This window comes from Amblyraja radiata, chromosome 16 (assembly GCF_010909765.2).
Source record: "Amblyraja radiata isolate CabotCenter1 chromosome 16, sAmbRad1.1.pri, whole genome shotgun sequence".
Classification (NCBI taxonomy): Eukaryota; Metazoa; Chordata; class Chondrichthyes; order Rajiformes; family Rajidae; genus Amblyraja; species Amblyraja radiata.
In genome coordinates this window covers 26,898,546-26,918,106 of record NC_045971.1, presented here as the reverse complement: position 1 = coordinate 26,918,106, position 19,561 = coordinate 26,898,546, and the positions used below count along the sequence as shown (strand labels likewise).

General features: G+C 41.4%; 1 protein-coding gene across 6 annotated transcripts in view; it reads left to right on the top strand.

Annotated features, from left to right (window-relative positions):
* Positions 1-19,561, top strand: part of atxn7l3 (ataxin 7 like 3) — a 46,365-nt gene that overhangs the window by 13,300 nt on the left and 13,504 nt on the right. For 4 of the 6 annotated variants that reach the window (XM_033035358.1, XM_033035355.1, XM_033035354.1 and 1 more), the window contains exons 5-11: positions 6,602-6,699; positions 6,941-6,963; positions 8,790-8,835; positions 10,135-10,161; positions 11,577-11,608; positions 18,635-18,703; positions 18,932-18,975. In XM_033035358.1, the coding sequence (XP_032891249.1) occupies positions 6,602-6,699; positions 6,941-6,963; positions 8,790-8,835; positions 10,135-10,161; positions 11,577-11,608; positions 18,635-18,703; positions 18,932-18,975 (339 nt within the window). The remainder of the gene's footprint in view (positions 1-6,601; positions 6,700-6,940; positions 6,964-8,789; positions 8,836-10,134; positions 10,162-11,576; positions 11,609-18,634; positions 18,704-18,931; positions 18,976-19,561) is intronic. The other 2 variants (XM_033035359.1, XM_033035357.1) reach the window with 1 other exon arrangement.

Genomic DNA, 19,561 nt, shown 5'->3' with positions numbered 1-19,561 from the left:
TAATGTATTCCAGACTGGAACACACGATGATAGTTTCTCAGTCGAATTTCACTATTCTGCTCATTTCAAGGCAATGGAACTCTTCAGCCTCATCTATGAATATGGATGAGCAATGAAAGTCTCGATTCCAGAGAGACTCCCATAAATAGTCAACTCCTCATCCCCCCCCCCCAAAGGAACAGGTAGCGGGAGAGCGGGGTGTAACCACGAGAGAGAGAGAGGGGGCAGGTGCGAGTGGGAGACAGGGGAGTGCACGCACACAGACCCGCGCCTCATCTGCAGCTGGGATCGAACCCGGGTCCCCGACGTCGCAAGCACTGCCGAACTGCCACTGGACCCCCCCCCCCCCTCCCGAGTGTTCCAGGCCCACAGCCAGCGCAGAGAAGAAGCGCTAATCCCAGCTCAACTCCGCCTGTTCCGCCCTGCCAACCGACAGCCCCGGACCGACAACACCAGCGGTCCCAGGCCCACAGCCAGAGTGGAGAAGAAGCGCCAACCCCAGCTCAACTCCACCTGACCCGCCAAGCCACCCTGTGTGCATCCCTGTCGATGACTGGCATCAGCCCCCACCAGTACCGAGGGGGCCAACCGACAGCCACTGGACAAGGAGAGAGGCGCAGCTGGAGGTCCCCGGCCCGCTGGGGTATGGCCCCGCCGGGAGCTGGAGCCAGTGCCTTCTCCACGTGCCGGCTGCAAGCCCGGCCCAACACCTCCGGCCGCACCAGGACAGGGACGGGACACCCGGGAGAAAATGGGGACGGCCAGCAGCAACTCAACATTACTCCAGCATTTTGTGTCTACCTTCGAATTAAACCAGCATCTGCAGTTCTTTCCTACACATAGAATGAGTGTGACTGGGTGGCATGGACTTGGTGGGACGAAGGACTGTTCCCATCTCTAAATTAAACTAATCAAAAAACTAAGGACTGCTTTTCTCCACTTAAATAGTCTCTCAGGGAAGAGGGTGATATGCTTTCATTTCAGTTCTGTGGGTTCTGAGGTAGAAGATTAGACTGTAGATACAAGGAACTGCAGATGCTAGTTTACAACAACAACAAAAAAGAGACTAGTGTGGGGTGCCACTAGTGGGGCTGGAGATGTGACTGGATGGGCAGGTGGAGTGCTCCTTTCACTTTGTTCTGCGCGTTCCCAACAAAAGGTTCTTGAAGCTGTCCCAATTCTTCCTTCTCCAAGTTGAACAGTCATAGAGACTAGGGATTTCCTCCAGCTGGTGTGGCTGTTCCACACTTTTTCTCGGAGGCTGTAAGACATTATTGAATTATCTCCTCAATTTACTGATAATCTCTTACAGTGACAGGGCTCAAAGTAGTGTCTTTCTTTTGAGTTTGGTGTAGGGCACATGCACAACTGTCCACAAATGTTACAAAGACAAATCTAGTGTTATAGTCTGTTGTTGCATGCAGCATTCATAATAAGATCGATGAATTAACAATGGACTAGTATGATATATGCCATTACGGAGACATGGTTGCTGGTTAACCAAGGCTGGGCACTGAATATCCAATGTTCAGCAAAGGCGCACAAAAAGGAAAAGAAGGTAGTGAAGTAGTGTTAGTAAAGAATGGGAACCAAGCAAGGATATTGGCTCAGAACATCAAATGTTGAATCAGTCAAGGTGGAGTGAAGAAACAGAAAGTGGCAGAAAACATTGGTGGGAGTTGTCTTTCAACTTCCAAGCGGTAGTGGTAATGTAGGGATGGCATAGAATATGAAATAACATGGAGCCGTATAGCACAGGAACAATGTTTACGCCGAACCTGATGTCAAGTTAACCTGATCTATATCCCTATATTCCTTGCACTTCAATGTGCTGATCTAAAAGTCTCAAATACCGCCATTGTATCTGCCTCCACCACTACCCCTAGCAATGTATTCCAGGCCCCCACCCCTCCCTGTGTAAAAAGAAACCTTGCTCTCGGCATCTCCATTAAACTTCCCCCTCTCAGCATATAGCTATACCCTCTAGTGTTGGACAATACCATCCTGGGAAAAAGGTTCTGACTACCATATCTATGCCTCTCATAATTTTAGAGAAACAGAAACATAGATAATAGGCGCAGGAATAGGCCATTCAGCCCTTCGAGCCTGCATCGCCATTCAATATGATCATGGCTGATCATCCAGCATTAGTACTCTGTTCCTGATTTTTTTTTCCCCCATATCCCTTGATTCCGCTAGCCCAAAGAGCTATATCTAACTCTTTTGAATGCATCCAGTTAATCGACCTCCACTGCCATCTGTGGCAGAGAATTCCACAGATTCACAACTCTCTGGCTGAAAAAGGTGTTCCTCATCTCAGTCCTAAATGGCCGACCCCTTATTCTTAAACTGTGACACCTGGTTCTGGACTCCCCCCAACATGGGGAACATTTTCCTGCATCTAGCCTGTCCAATCCCTTCAGAATTTTCTATGTTTCTATAAGATCACCTCTCATCCTTCTAAATTCCAGTGAATATAAGCCCAGTCAATCCATTCTATCATCATATGTCAGTCCCGCCATCCTGGGAATTATCCTGGTGAACCTAAGCTGCACTCCCTCAATAGCAAGAATGTCCTTCCTCAAATTAGACCAAAACTGCACACAATACTCCAGGTGCAGTCTCACCAGGGCCCTGTACAACTGTCCAACTGGACCTCCTTGCTCCAATACTTAAATCCTCTCGCTATGAAGGCCAACATGCCATTAGCTTTCTTCATTACCAGCTGTATCTGCATGCTTACTTTCAGTGACTGATGTACAAGACACCGAGGTCTCGTTACACTTCCCCTTTTCCTAATCTGACACCATTCAGATCACAATCTGCCTTCTTGTTCTTGCAACCAAAGTGGATAACCTCACATTTATCCACATTATACTGCATCTGCCCACTCACCCAACCTATCCAAGTCACCCTGCAGCCTCATAGCATCCTCCTCGCAGCTCACACTGCCACCCAACTTTGCGTCTTCTGCAAACTTGGAGATGTTACATTTAATTCCTTCATCTAAATCGTTAATATATATTGTAAATAACTGGGGCCCAGCACTGAGCCTTGCGACACCCCACTAGTCACTGCCTGCCATTCTGAAAAGGACCTGTTAATTCCTACTCTTTGCTTCCTGTCTGCCAACCAGTTCTCTATCCATGTAAATACCCTATCTCCAATACCATGTGCACTTATTTTGCACACTAATCTCTTGTGTGGGATCTTGTCAAAGGCTTTTGGAAAGTTCAGATACACCACATCCACTGGCTCTCTCTTATCCATTCTACTTGTTACATTCTCCAAAAATTCCAGAAGATTAGTCAAGCATGATTTCCCCATCGTAAGTCCATGTTGACTTTGACCGATCCTGTCACAGCTTTCCAAATGCGCTGCTATTACATCTTTCATAATCGACTCGAGCATCTTCCCCACTACCAATGTCAGGCTAACTCGTCTATAATTCCCTGTTTTCTCTCTCCTTCCTTTCTCAAAATGTGGGGTTACTTTAGTCCACGGGAACTGATCCAGAGTCTATTGAACATTGGAAAATGATCACCGTTGCATCTGGAATTCAGACCATCAGGCCTAGGGGTTTGAGTACAAAATGACAGTATGGGAAAGAGAGCAAGGAGCATAAAAGTGGTTCGTGGAAGCTTTTGTAAGTAGAAAGAAAAAGCTGGAGGTTAGTGAAGTCCAGTGTAAGTCCTTTACAATCAGAAGCAGGTGAATTTATAAAGGAAGCAAATAAATATTTAAGCAGTTGAACAAATACTTATATCTTCACAGAAGATAACATAAATATCTTCCTTGAACTGTTAGAGAACTAAGATTTTAATGAAAATTATTAATTGAAGTATTAATATGTAAGATAAAAAGGGTTGGAGAAATGTATTTATTATTTATTTTTATTTATTTTTAAATTATTTATTTCGAACAGAATAAAAGAATAAAAAGCAAGTGTGAAACAGCATACAAAAAAACCCCAAGAATATTTATAAAGTGTCATAAACAATATCTATAAATAAATGAAATCGATTGTGTCCGAAAAGGAGCAGGAAGAAGCCAAAGCATATTAATTCCCACCCCTTATTCAACTGCTTCTAATTATCTTATACAAATTTAGCAGCTATATGTACACCAGCAGCTATATGTACAGCAAATTATTTACATTTATACACTAACCAAATATTTACAAAGCCATACAAAAAAAGAGAGAAAAATAAAAGAAAAAACCCTCATATACTATATGTATTTCAGATTGTCAGCATCTGCGGCTTGCCGATGACCAATGACCAATGTCCATGGTTAGGCCGGACTCGCTTCCTATCTCGTAGTCATATATACAACCCATCACCCTATAATCACCCTTCCCAATACAATCAGTATCACAAATATCCCACTCACAATCACCTATCCTCATCCCAATATCCTTTTTTTTTTTTTAAGTGTTTTTGTACGTCTTTTTAAACTGAATTATGTTTGTGCTAAGTTTTATCTCCTGTTCCAGACCATTCCACAAATTCACCCCACAGATTGCCATGCACATACTTTTAATAGTTCTGACATTGAGTTTTTTTTAATTATGTTCCCCTCTCAAATTATACCTACCCTGTCTTTCCATAAACAGTTTTTGTATATTTCTTGGAAGTAAATTATTTCTTGCTTTGTACATGATTTGCGCAGTCTTAAATTTAACCAGATCGGTGAACTTCAGTGTATGTGACTTTAAAAATAATAAATTGGTATGTTCAAGATATCCAACGTTATTGATAATTCTTATTGCATTGTAAACCAATAAATCCATTTTACCTATTCTGCATCACAGAGTACTAATATAAATGGCCGTCGAAACAGTAGATAGATCCTCCCACAGGCCAATACCCACAGCATCAGTGCGGAAGTCTTTCCATATTCTATGTATTATTGAGCATGAATGAGAGAGAAATTCATTGAAACATACAAAATTCCAACAGGGCTAGATGCAATGTTTTCCTTGGCTGATGTGCTGTCAGAAGGGTCATAATCTCAAGATACAGGGTTAGATATTTGGGACTGAGTTCTGGAGAAGTTTATTCACTGAGGGTAGGAAACTTGTGGAATTATTTATCACTGAAGGCAATAGAGACCAAGTTGTTTACAGATATAATAGAGGAGAGAGAGGTAGCAGAGAGAAGGGCAGCATGGTGGCATAGCAGTTGAGCTACTGCTTTACAGCGCCAGAGACCCGGGTTTGATCCGGACTATGGGTGCTTGTACGTTTTCTCCGAGATCTGCGTGGGTTTTTCTCTGAGATCTTCGGTATCCTCTCACACTCCACATCTGCTATGTCTTGCATTGTGTCATTGTTGGTTGTTCAGCAATGATTGCCATGTTTCGGTACTGCAGGAAATACTTTGAATTGTTCTTTTTCCAAATTTAACACACCATTGCTTGTAATGAAATCTTACCAATGATGATAGAACAATAACAGCCAACAATATTGACCTGGATCTTGTGATCGCGAATGCTCCATGAAAATGAAGGAATTTTTATTTCTGGAAACAGATCTCCATATCAATTGCTATCATTTGCCTGGGTTAAAGGGGTCAAGGAAAGAGCGTTCACGTCGCGGCCCTGTTATCACCATTCTTTCCACCACCACGCACAAGAAGCGCAAGACAGACTCGATTGTATGCAGATGCCGAGAAGTGTGTTCAGCTCTGGCTGAACAACTTCTAACCTTGTGTGTGGACTCGATAACAAGAAGAAGCCATGGTTAAATAATGTCTAGAAATCAGCAACTGTCATGCAACTAGATAAGCATCAAAGTATATCAAAGCTAATTATCAGCTAGGAGAGGAAAATACATAAGTTTTAGCTAATATTTTAACAAAATGCAAACATAGATTCATCCTGTGGATTGGATTAAGGCAGAAACTAAAATATTATCTCCAAATAATAATTTTAGAAATATATTTTGAAATAGTCAATGGGAAGTACACATACACAAATTAATTTTGGTTTAGAATAATCAAAATTGCTGATAAATGATTATGGTTCAGTATACCAATAAAATCTAATTTATCCTCGTGCACCTAAATAATGCATCAGTTATATTTTACAATAAGTTTTTTACATTTATCGACTTCCCCAGATCGTGATGGAAGCAATTCTGAAGTAGCTGGTTGTGGAAAGTTAAAAAAATTACTGATGATAAACTTGTTATTTTAGGTTAAAGTACATATCTACGGAAATCGCAGAGTGGTTGTTAGTTTCACATTGTGGCGATGGTTTCACTCCGGCCCACCGAGTCTGCGCTGACCAGCGATCCCCGCACATTAACGCTACACACACTAGGGACAATTTGCAATTGTGCCAAGCCAATTAACCTATAAACCTGTATGTCTTTGGAGTGTAGGAGGAAATCGGAGCTCCCAGAAAAACAAATACAGGTCACAGGAAGAACATACAAACTCCGTACAGATAAGCACCTGTAGTCAGGATCGAACTGTCTCTGGCGCTGCAAGGCAGCAACTCTACTGCTGTGCCATCCTACCGCCCAAATACATATACCATGCCAAGGAACTTAATATAATAGTGGCCATGTTGATGTGTGCTTTGTTTTGTATTATAGAATAGCCAGTAGCAACAACCTCAGCAAATCTGAGAGTGACCAAGAGGACAATGATGACATCAATGATAATGACTGGTCATATGGATCTGAGAAAAAAGGTGATCTTCATCACTATCCTTGAAGTTAAAACACACCTGATAACACATGCAGTTTCTTTCTGCAATTGTTCTGATCAGCATGTTTCATTTTATGCCCTGTTCACACTCTAGTTGTACATGCATGTAGCTAATGTGGATATTTAATTGACAAAATATAATTCAGTTCCTTTAAAAACACTGCATTTGGAGATTTTTTCTGTGAGAATTAACTTTCTTTTTTTTTAAATCCTATTTCATCCAGCAAAGAAGAGAAAGTCTGATAAGGTATGTGCCTGCCTAGAGTTATGGGGCTTTCTCACGGGGCGACTTGACGCAAGATGTAACCAGAGTGAAGTGGTCGTGGTCTAGCACGATATCACACGATATAACGGGGGGTAGATAAAGAGTTTTCACGGGTACTCGGCATTTCTGTTATTTGTGCGAGTGACTCGTCCGTCTCCCGAGCTTTCCCGTTAAATCTTGAATGAACATTGTGAACTGTGAAGTGTTGTTAAATCATCACGTGGCACAAATGATGTCACTTTTTTTTTCACACACTATAAATATCCTCCCTTGGTTGAATTGGCTCATTTGGAGACATGCCTGTACTAAGTAGTTTCGAGTACAGGATGGTGGTGTTTTTCATTGACGCGCTGTATGCAGCAGCCCTCTATGTGAATCGAGGACGCTTGCGTGAAGGCAGAAGGGTGAGATTAATTAAAAAGAGAATTAAGAGGAAGTCTCACTGGGTGAAGCCCATCTTTCAACGGAGACCTCTATTTGGACAATATGATAAACTGCTTAATGTGCTCTGCGAAGAGGATAAAAGTGCATTCACAAACCGCATTTAATGTGGTATTTCTTGTGCTTCTTGGATACCTGAGCACAAGTTTGTAAATACAGATAGCCTTTTTTAAGACAAGCATTACAAGTGAAAATTGCTTGCCGTCATGCATAATTTATTTTATGGCTCTTGGAGACATGATTCCAACTTCAAACACAGAGCGTGTAAAAGCTATCTGCGACTTTTTTACTTTGCAGCTGCAGGGCACAGACACACTTATAAGAGAAGTTTAAGTTAACTGCAAAAACAGCACTTTTACATCAATAGCAATGTATGTTTTAAAATCATGGATAACATTAAATGGTTTTCCTGTTGATGTACTAATATATCGTTATATATACTCACATGAGCACTCGGGATACTCCGCAGCCTTCGTCTCCAGCAGGTTCCGTTTTTTCTCCCTGTTTCTGTAATCCTCTCTGGATTTATCGTAAAGAATTTCGTTGAATTGGTACCATTCTACAAGTTCCCCCTCTTGTTCCCTGGTGAAGTTATATGGCCTTACCTTCTGCCATCTTCCCTTTATATACGCGTCTGTTGAGGCTATTCCTACAACGGCTACTGGGGAGGCAATCTGAAATCCACCTTGCTCACCCTCTCCCTGCTCCAAGGAGCCCACAGGCAGTATTATCTGTGGCAGCTCCTGTTGCCTCTCCACCTGTCTCTTGCTGCGTCTCCTCCTCATTCTCCTGCATGGCAAAAACCTTTCTGACATGCTTTACCCCCTTTCTTTGAGCTTTTCTGGGAGCCATCTCTGCAAGTGTTCCAGTGAAAAAGATTCTCCAACAATGACAATGAGGTGGGACGTCCTCGATGGACACATGTTCCATTGGCGATATTGAGACCACCTTTTTTACTCACCTTCTGTCCCCTCTGTCCAGCTTCCGGGTTCACCGTTCGCAGGAGTTCCCACGGTAAACGCAAGAGTTATTACGGATATCGCACTGGCCACTACGTCCATATAATGTTTCAATGTTCAACCACAAGTGTACAAGTCACTCTTGGAGAAATTCAAGCTTGCTTGAATTTTCTCCCGAGTCAACAAGTTACACGAGTACCTGCCGTTAGCGCCACGGTGGTCCACGAATGCCGTACGGTTATCGTACGAGGTTCCCACGATGTTCAACTCTGGTTACCTCTTGCGTCAAGTCGCCCCGTGAGAAAGCCCCATTAATGTATTTCAAGTGAGAGCATTCTCCTGTTTGTTCTCCTGATGGCATGAACCACCAATGCTGCAGCTGTTTAAAGAGCTGCTTCTGTCTTTCAGAATCCTAATTCGCCACGGAGATCCAAATCTCTAAAACATAAAAATGGTGAGCTTGTTTTTTGATTAATGTTTGTAATGTTTACAATTGAACATATGGTTCTATTATTTACCACCTCTTTCTCGGGGCTCCTTCGCATCTTCAGCAGAGCAACTTTCAAGAGTGTGTAGGAAGGAACCTCAGGTGCTGGTTTACACCGCGATAGACTCAAAATGCTGGAGTAACTCAGCGGGCAGCATTTCTGGATAGAAGGAATGGGTGCCGTTTCAGGTTGAGACCCTTCTTCAGACTGAGTTCTCAGGGGAGAAGGAGCTACAGAGATAAGGAAGTGTAAGAGATCATAAGAGATGTAGAGACCATTGTTAGCTAGGAGAAGGTGACAACAAAGCAAACAGATACAATGTGATCAGAGGGACAGTCAGACTGGGCAGAGAACTGGGAAGGGGGAAGGATGGAGAGAGAGAGGGAAAGCAAGGGTAACTTGAAGTTAGAGAATTTAATATTCATACTACTGGGGTGTAAGCTGTCCAAGCAAAATATGAGGTCTTCCTCCAATTTGCAAATGATGCATTTTCAATAGTGCATTCTACATTTTCCTTGCCCTTCATCTCTTTTGATTTCTTACACTTCCTTATCTTTGTAACTCCCTCCCCCCCTGGCGCTCGGTCTGAAGAAGGATCTCGGCCGGAAACGTCACCCATTCCTTCTATCCAGGGATGCTGCCTATCCTGAGTTACTCCAGCATTTTGTGTCTAACTTTCAAGAGTGTTTTATGGTCTTTTGTGAGAAGCAGAACAATGTAATTCTTGCTTGTAATTTGTACTTAAGTAAGGTAGAAACTAAAATATTATCATCTACAAATAATAATTGTAGAAATATATTTTGAAATAGTCAAGAGGGAAATTCACATACACAAACTTATTTTTTGTTTAGAATAATCAAGATTGCTGATAAATGATTATGGATAAATATACCATTAAAATGTATTCTCGTGCACCAAAATAATGCATGAATTCCTAAATTATACCTGGAATGGACAGGTTTAGAACGGCCCTGGTGTGCGCCCTGATCCCTGATGTGCATTGAGGCATAATGACAGTAGTGAATTATGAAAGGCGGCATTAGGCACAAATCAACCCGTACATAGGTTATGGGTTAGTTTTGTTTATCATTTAAATAATGAATCACGTAAATTAGGGCCGGTAAGGCAATATCCACGTACAACAAAATACATTAGAAACTTAATTGTTTCCAACAATGTTTCAGAAACGTAGAAATTAAACAAATCTAGGTATCAGTAGCAATAATATGCAAACCGTTCACCAAGATATTCTGTCCTTTCTTCAGATTTAGTTGATGAATACCCATTTGCAGGTGAGCTCTTGGCTGAAACTCCAAGTAAATAAACCATAAAGCCATCAGATTAACAGATGACACATGCAATAGCAATGAAGTTTGTTGATTAGAGAAAACCTTGCTTCAAGTACAACCAAATAACTTAATTTTATCAATTCTTGATTATAGACTTGAGGTAAGATTTTTTTTTTCTCCATTGATACCAATTTAATACCGTACAAATCAGCCAGCAGACAAAGCTCTTATCAACAAATTCTTTGATTAACTTGTCAAAGCAGATATTACCAGTGCCATGCAACAAACCTAGCCACACTGGAGCCAACTAATATCTTGAGTTTCAAAGCAACTTGTGGGAGGTGGTGAAATAGAATGCTCTGGAAAAACTCAGCAGGTCAGGCGTCATCTGTGGTGAAAGAAACAGAGTTGATATATCAAGCCAGTGAAGCTCCATCAGAAAGGGAGACTGTTTTGGGAGACAGGGTTGATTGGCGGTAATGAATTCTGATTGGGAGGACAACCTGTAAAATGCTAACAAAATTATGAGAATGGAGGAGGAAGCCATTAAATTTCTAGTACTGCAATTGCTAAGATTGTTTAATTAATATATACATTTCTTTTGTTTTACCTAAATGTTAAATATTTGAAAAATTTGGCTACTTTTGTCACTTCAGTTTTAAAGAATGTAAGATGGCTGTGTTTTAATTCTTTGTCACTGATGAAAGTCTGTTCCATGCACAGTTAGTCCAATTTGAAAAGCACAAATTTCACCTATAAATTTCAGAAAGTATTCAGTAGCGTTGGATAAATGTCAGTATTTAAGGAGTTGAATGCAGACTACAAACAATCAATCAATTTTGGCTTTATGACACAATTGTACCATTGCTGAAAGGTAGCATGTAGCTCGGTACCATATTCCAATGAATTTACCTAATGAATTATCAAGTTATACTCATGACAAATCACTATTCCCTAAAAGTGTTTTTAAAATTCATTATATTAGTTTCAGTGTGGCAAATGCTCATTAGTTTGATCTCAGTAGGGTGGCAGGAATGTTGAATTGCCGGCTTGATGTAAAAATTTGGCCTTGTTTCCTTTTCTTGATTGCTGGTTTTTGATTGAGTTTTGTGGATGTGTCTGTGTATGGATGTGAATGATGGCAAGATCCAGCTCTGTCACTGTTGTATAAGCTTTTAACACTCACTCCATAGGTTCATACATAATACCCAGCCATGTGGAAAATGCACTGACCAACTGCTGACTCTTGTGAAAATTGAGAGGATGTGGCAAAATATGAGAGACCATTTTGTTATTAAATATTTTGTGAAATCAAAGAATATTTTCCTATCTGAATGAAGCATCCCTTCTTTATCATGATAGAATCTGGATGTGCATGAAACTAATTTGATCAAATTATCTTTGATGTATTTTTGCAGGGGAGCTCAGTGGAAATTCTGATCCATATAAGGTAATAAAGAACACTTTAGTATTGCTTATACATAATGTGAGTAGTTTGATCTAAGTATGTGCAGGAGCAGAAATGTTCCATGAGCTGATTGGCTTATCAATATAAACTGCTACTAAATATTATGAATGCTCCATTGTAGCCCTAATGATGCAAAAACAGCTCGGCGGGCACTTGGATAGAAGTTTATGCTCGAATGTTTATATTTGACAAGGCTGCACTTTCTGATGTTATTGGTAGTTGTATTTCAGGAGATTCTGTTTGCCAATGACCAATGATATTACCATGAGGGGTTGAGTTTTTTTTAAATTCAGTAACAGGGGTACAAAATTATTGCTGTATAATTGTAGTGGACCCGTATTGGTTAAATGTGGAATGAGAGAGAACAAAGCAGAACAGCACCAGCTGTTTTAAAAACTAAAATGTCATTGTGGCAAAATTGAAAAAGTTACGCAAGATAAAATGCAAAAGCAGCATGCATTGACAGAGCTAAACAACCCAAATGGTGTTGTCAAGAGGGTTTAATTATGATATGTGCCAATAACGGAGCCATGAAATTCCTTCTTACTTACTTCCTTTTGACTCTTGACAAATCTTCAACCAATTCAACACGCTTTATGAGACCATAGCAAAGGTTATTGACCAGGCATCTTCCCAGTGGTAGAACTGAATACTTGAGTCCAGAAAGATTTAAGTTCCACGTTTGACGCCTTCTCTCTTTTAACAGTCAGAGGCCACAGATTCCAGCAAATCAGTAGGGATATTACGTTTTCAGGGAAGCTATGAAAATATCCTCAAATTACTTCCACCATCCACCTGGTAATCTCTTACTCAGTCAGAGCTTTTGGGAGTATATATCAGGTCCTGCTAATGTGTCCTGCTGATCAGAGATGACTGGGTATTGAAGTATGGCATAAAAACGGCTGATGAAAAATTGAGGTAAATGGGAACCCAGAAGAAAATAATCCTCAGCCAAAGTCATATCATGTGATTGTGGTTTTTTGAGATCGATTATCTCAGGCCCATAATATCACTGGAGGAGTTATCTGTACATTGTGCATAGAGCCAATCCATCTTCATTTGTTTCATCAGTCAACTTACAATAACCTAAAGAGTGTTTAACTGTCATATGACCAGGATCAGAACAATGAAGTTCTTATTTGTTGCAGCTTTACAGGCACAGGCAACAACACAACAAATAAATATAAAATAAATTATCAGTTGTACTCAATAACCCAGACCATAATTGTGCAACCCAAAGTACATAATGCAACCATAATAGTATACATTTCATTGTAGTTCTGTGCTGAGATTGGGTTGTAATTGGTGGTTCAAGAGCCTGATGGTTGAGGAGAAGTAGTTATTCTTAAACTCGGAGGCAACTGTTCTCAGGCTCCTCTACTACCTTCCCAACGGTAGCAGCGAGATGAGAGCGTGGCCAGGGTGGTGTAGACCCATGATGATATTAACTGTCTTCTTGAGGCAGCACTTCTTGTAGATCCCTTTGATCATGGGTAGGTCAGTGACCATGAAGGACCAGACAATGTCCGCCACTTTCTGTGATCTTTTTTGTTCTTGGCCATTTGAATTACTGAACCAGGCCGTGTTGCAACCAGTAAATATTAATTGATGGCACACACAATTTGCACAATGCTTAATTCCATTTGCAACTCTTCTGAAAATAAAGCTGAGAAAGTGAGTTATCTAATTCTGTATCTACTAACACTTTTTAACATTGCTATTGCTTAAGCCAGATCAATAGCATCCAAGGAAACTATGAACAGGCGTTACCGTATTTCCCGACAATGAAGATGCTATTTTTTACCCAAAAATAAGGCACGAAAATTTACCTGCGTCTTGGAGGCCAAAGGTTAGGTTGTTAGCCAAGAAAGATAGACTTGGCTATCCTTCAGTACAGCAACATCAAGAACGATGTTGCTGTACTGAGGGATAGCCAATTCTATCCCTCATTGCTGGCAGCTGATGGGAAGCGGCTGTAAAAGGACAGCACCGCTGTGGGGGGAGAGTTCCTTTCAGAGCGTGTGGGGAGTCTGGCACGGGTCAGCACGGGCAGGAGTGTTGAGAAGGATGGGGTCGGGGATCATGCCAGCAACTCACTCACCGCTGCCACGGCGCTCCGGGCGCAGAGCCACCGCATTGTGGCTGGGGAGGGAAGTAACTCGGGTGGCTGCGAGCGGCCGCTGGGACTGAACAGCGGAACAGGCTGCCACCTCAGAGCACCTTCTGCCGGCCCGCTCACCTCTGGCAGTGCTTTCCATCTGAACACCTCTCTCCTGCCGCTCGCTGGCCTCGCTCATGTCAGCCGCTTCCCGCAAATCCTTAAATTCCGACTGCCACCGGGAGCAGGACATGGCCTCACTTGCTGCGTTGGGTGACACTGCATGGCATTCACTGCCCAGTCCGTGTCTTTCAATGTAAATTTGCATGGGTGGGATGCGTTGGAGGTGTGTGGCGGTTGTCGGTCAAGTGAGAATAACAGAGAGAATAAGAATGCTGCTGCCTTGTCATCAGACGCGCACAAAAGCTGTTGGTATTAGTTTTGAAATTCTCGTTATCTGTATTTTTGACCCGGCTCGGAGACCGGACAGTGAGGGGACCAGCTCAAGGGCAAAGAGCGGAGCGGGTCAGCGGGCGATGGAGATTACTCCTGTGTCAGCGCGAGTAACCTCAATTGGTCCCTTGACCAATTGGTATTGTCATTCAATAAGATCACAACTGATTCAACTTGTCCCGTTGTGCTCCCGTTTTTCCCACCATCTCACCACCTGCAGTCACCCTCCACCCATCAATCATCCAGAATGGAGGAGATTTGGAAGCCTTGGGCAAATTGAGTTGTTACTCACTCCATTCGTATTATTTATGTATTTATTTTTTGAGCGTGAGAAATTGTATGTCCTGCCAGCCTTTTTTCAAAATGTAGCAACTCAAAATGGGGGTGTGTCTTTGACGCAGGTGCGTCTTCATTGCCGGGAAATACGGTAATTACTTATCTTTCCAGTGTCTATCCAGTGTTATTATAACAGGTTTCAATGAAAATGACAAAGTAGCAATGCAGGCTTTACATTAATGTGGAAATGACCCTGATGATGCTGGCAGTTTTGCTATATATTATCTGCAGCCTGGAAGAAAATCAATAAGTCAAGAGTAGCCATGTAGAAAGAGAGCCTTTTAATGATTCAGAATACCATTGAGCCTTTAATACTATCTAGATGGTTAAAATATATTTTCCTATTTTTTTTTTTCTCTTACTCAAGAAAGCTACTCAGTTGGGCCAAATTCACACTCCTATTAGATGCATCACAGACACGTGGCGAAAGTTATATTTATCTTTCAAACCATTGCAAAGATAAAATACAAGCATTCATAGGTTGCACGGTATATTTACAGTAAGAACTGAGATGCCCCATTTTGTCTGAATCCCAAATTCAATATGCCTCCTCTCTGTATATTTCCTAGATTTTCACACTGTTCCAGAGTTTAATGAGGAATTAAATCCTGATTCCAGGATCTATTTTTTTTTTCTTCCATCTCATCAATGTACTCCAAGTCTCACGTATTGGCCCTTCTTTGTATTGAATGAGTTAACTGCTCCTAACTGTGTTTCTCTCTTAACCAATAAATTATTTTCTCTCTTATTACCATAAGAGTCTGCTCTTCAGCCAGCTCCTGGGGCTCTTGAAAATGACTTAAATATGACCCGTCATTTCTTATCTCATTACAGCCAGATCACTACAGGTCACTAATCAACATCACTGTTGAGACCTTGTGCTCTTGGTAATATGAGCTAACTTCTCATTCACAGCTGTTGAAGCTGACAGTTGTGTATTTTCTCTTGCCTCTTGTATTTTCTCTTGCCTCATGAAAGAAAGTATGCAGGTACAGCAGGCAGTGAAGAAAACTAATGGCATGTTGGCCTTCATAACAAGAGGAGTTTAATATAGGAGCAAAGAGGTCCTTCTGCAGTTGTACAGGGCCCTAATGAGACCACACCAGGAATATTGTGTGCAGTTTTGGTCTCCAAATTTGAGGAAGGACATTCTTGCTATTGAGGGAGTGCAGCGTAGGTTCACACAGTTAATTCCCGGGATGGCGGGACTGTCATATGTTGATAGAATGGAGCGGCTGGGCTTGTATACTCTGGAATGTAGAAGGATGAGAGGGAATCTTATTGAAACATAAAATATTATTAAGGGATTGGACATGCTAGAGGCAGGAAACATGTTCCCGATGCTGAGGGAGTCCAGAACCAGGGGCCACAGTTTAAGAATAAAGGGTAGGTCATTTAGAACGGAGATGAGTAAAAGCTTTTTTACCCACAGAGTTGTGAATCTATGGAATTCTCTGCCTCAAAAGGCAGTGGAGGCCAATTCTTTGGATGCTTTTAAGAGAGAGTTAGATAGAGCTCTTAAAGATAGATGAGTCAGGGGATATGGTGAGAAGACAGGAACGGGATACTAAATGTGGATGATCAGCCATAATCACTGTGAATGGCAGTGCTGGTTCGAAGGGCCGAATGGCCTACTCCTGCACCTATTGTCTTATAACTTTTTTAGCCTATGGACAGGTAGGGAGTTGGTATGCTCCTCCTAAGGGATGTGAGAAATCAGGGAAACTTCCAGTGTTCCTGAGGACTACACCTGTGGAATGTGCATCCAGCTGAGGCTACTGACAGACAGCATGAGCGAACATAAACTGCAGCAGAACAACTTTGATCATCTGGGAATTGGTAGCGTCATAGATAGGAGTTGTAGGAGAATCCTGTTCAGGAGAAAGGAGAAAGCAGCAATGGCCAGGTCTGTGCCACCGCGTCTGGCTCTTAGGCTAGGGTTGGGTGGAAACATTCACAGTGCCCTCCATAATGTTTGGGACAAAGACCCATCATTTATTTATTTGCCTCTGTGCTCCACAATTTGAGATTTGTAATAGAAAAAATCACACGTGGTTAAAGTGTACATTGTCAGATTTTAATAAAGGCCATTTTTATACAATTTGGTTTCACCATGTAGAGATTACAGCAGTGTTTATACATAGTCCCCCTATTTCAGGGCACCATAATGTTTGGGACACAGCAATGTTATGTAAATGAACGTAGCCATGTTTAGTATTTTGTTGCATATCCTTTGCATACAATGACTGCTTGAAGTCTGCGATTCATGTACATCACCAGTTGCTGGGTGTCTTCTCTGGTGATGCTCTGGCAGGCCTGTATTACAGCCATCTTTAGCTAATGCTTGTTGTTGGGGGCTAGTCCCCTTCAGTTTTCTCTTCAGCGTATAAAAGGCATGCTCAATTGGGTTCAGATCGTCACTCAAGAATTGACCATTTTTTAGCTTTGAAAAACTCCTTTGTTGCTTTAGCAGTATGTTTGGGATCATTGTCTTGCTGTAGATTAAACCGCTGGCCAATGAGTTTTGAGGCATTTGTTTGAACTTGAGCAGATAGGATGTGTCTATATACTTCAGAATTCATTATGCTACTACCATCAGCAGTTGTATCATCAATGAAGATAAGTGAGCCAGTGTCTTCAGCAGCCATACATGCCCAGGCCATAACACCCCCACCACAGTGTTTCACAGATGAGGTGGTATGCTTTGGATCTTGGGCAGTTCCTTCTCTCCTCCATACATTGCTCTTGCCATCACACTGATATAAGTTAATCTTCGTCTCATCTGTCCACAAGATCTTTTTCCAAAACTGTGGTTGCTCTTTTAAGTTCTTCTTGGCAAACTAACCGCTAGCCAATGAGTTTTGAGGCATTTGTTTGAACTTGAGCAGATAGGATGTGTCTATACACTTCAGAATTCATTATGCTACTACCATCAGCAGTTGGGCCATCCTATCTTTACGGCTAACCAGTGGTTTTCATCTTGCAGTGTCGCCTCTATTTCTGTTCATGAAGTCTTCTGCGGACATGGTCATTGACAAATCCACACCTGACTCCTGAAGAGTGTTTCTGATCTGTCGGACATGTGTTTGGGGATTTTTCTTTATTATAGAGAGAATTCTTCTGTCATCAGCTGTGGAGGTCTTCCTTGGCCTGCCAGTCCCTTTGCGATTAGTAAGCTCACCGGTGCTTTCTTCTTAATGATGTTCCAAACAGTTGATTTTGGTAAGCCTAAGGTTTGGCTGATGCCTCTAACAGTTTTATTTGGTTAGTCTCATAATGGCTTCTTTGACTTTAACTGACACAACTTTGGCCCTCGTGTTGATAAACAGCAATAAAAGTTTCCAAAGGTGATGGAAAGACTGGAGGAAAGACAAGGTGCTGAGAGCTCTCTTATACCTGCATGAAGGAGGCAATTAAACACATCTGAGCAATTACCACACCTATGAAGCCATGTGTCCCAAACATTATGGTGCCCTGAAATGGGGGGGACTATGTATAAACACAGCTGTAATTTCTACATGGTGAAACCAAAATGTATAAAAATGGCCTTTAATAAAATCAGAGAATTGGCACTTTAACCACGTGATCTATTGTATTACAAATCGCAAATTGTGGAGTACAGAGGCAAATAAATAAATGTTGGGTCTTTGTCCCAAACATTATGGAGGGCACTGTATGTTATGTTTTATCAATTGGAATATCAAAAGGAGTTGTGAGGTAGTTATTTTCAAAAGCCTCAAATCTCAAATTGTTGAGTACAAAGGCAAATAAATAAAGAAATGATGGGTCTTTGTTCCAAACATTATGGAGGGCACTGTACATGTGATGTTAATCACATGTTAACACTTGATTATGTTCACATCATTAACATCATGCTAACATAACATATCATAATGAAAAATGTGATTAACACATGTTAACGTTTGATTATGTTGGCATAATCCTTTGATCATCCTAACATTTTTGAGCACTTTGTGGACTGTAACCTACAGGCTGGGAAATGAGATGAGTCTAAGTAATGTTTTAGCCAAGATGGAGGTCTTGGGGCATAAATGTCTGATAAAACCTGAATGAAGCCTCCCAGTGTGTAGTAATACTTGTTTCTGCTCTCTGTGGTACAGTACAACAATAATTCTGGCATCAACTATGAAAACCTGGGTCCTGAAGAATTACGCTCATTGCTGACAACGGTTAGTGTTAACCAATTATGAGATGTGAAAGATCATGGAGAACTGGAGTACTCTTAAAGTACAGTGAACATAAATTTCACTCCTGCTCCTGTTTTATTTATTTGCCTGTAACAATGTTCTGTAAGTGGATTTTCCTTATGCTGTTGATTTGCACGTTGTCCAGTTTTATGTCTGCTTTTGGTCAAATTCCAAGGGTGTTTCTCAGTAAATCCGCCTCCTCTTTTTCAGCAATGTGGTGTCATCTCTGAGCACACCAAGAAAATGTGCACAAGGTAAGAATCCTGCAAAATAACGTAGCCTCCGCCAGTCATGGATACCTTATAGCACTTAAGTAACCACTTATAACTGTGACTAGAAAATTCCTCCCCTCCCCCAAATCAAATATTAAGGCATGAAGCCTAGATGAGTGCAGAAACAATGTGCTGAGAAATAAATTTGCAGGCACGTTGGAAAAAAATGCAAGAATCATTAGAAGTGATGGTGGGAACGTTCATTATTGCAATGCCAATTAATGTGTTAAAAGTCACAGAATGAGAGGAATACCTGAAATATTTAAAATCTTGATTAATGTCGAACTCTGAACTTGAAAGATTATGGTCCTGACTTTGCAGGTGTGATAATGGCCAATAGATGGTATTGTACTTACTGTGTGGGACTTGGGGACTTGGGAACCTATGCTGGATAATGATTTACAGCACCAGCAGAGCTACAAATACTTGCTTAGGTTGACTTGAGTTCACAATCAATGCAGCCTGATCAAAATACGGTTCTGGAGGAATTCAGTGGGTCAGACAGCATCTGTGGTGAGAATGAACAGACAAACCTTTCTTCAGGTTTGAAGAAGAAGGGTTTCGGCCC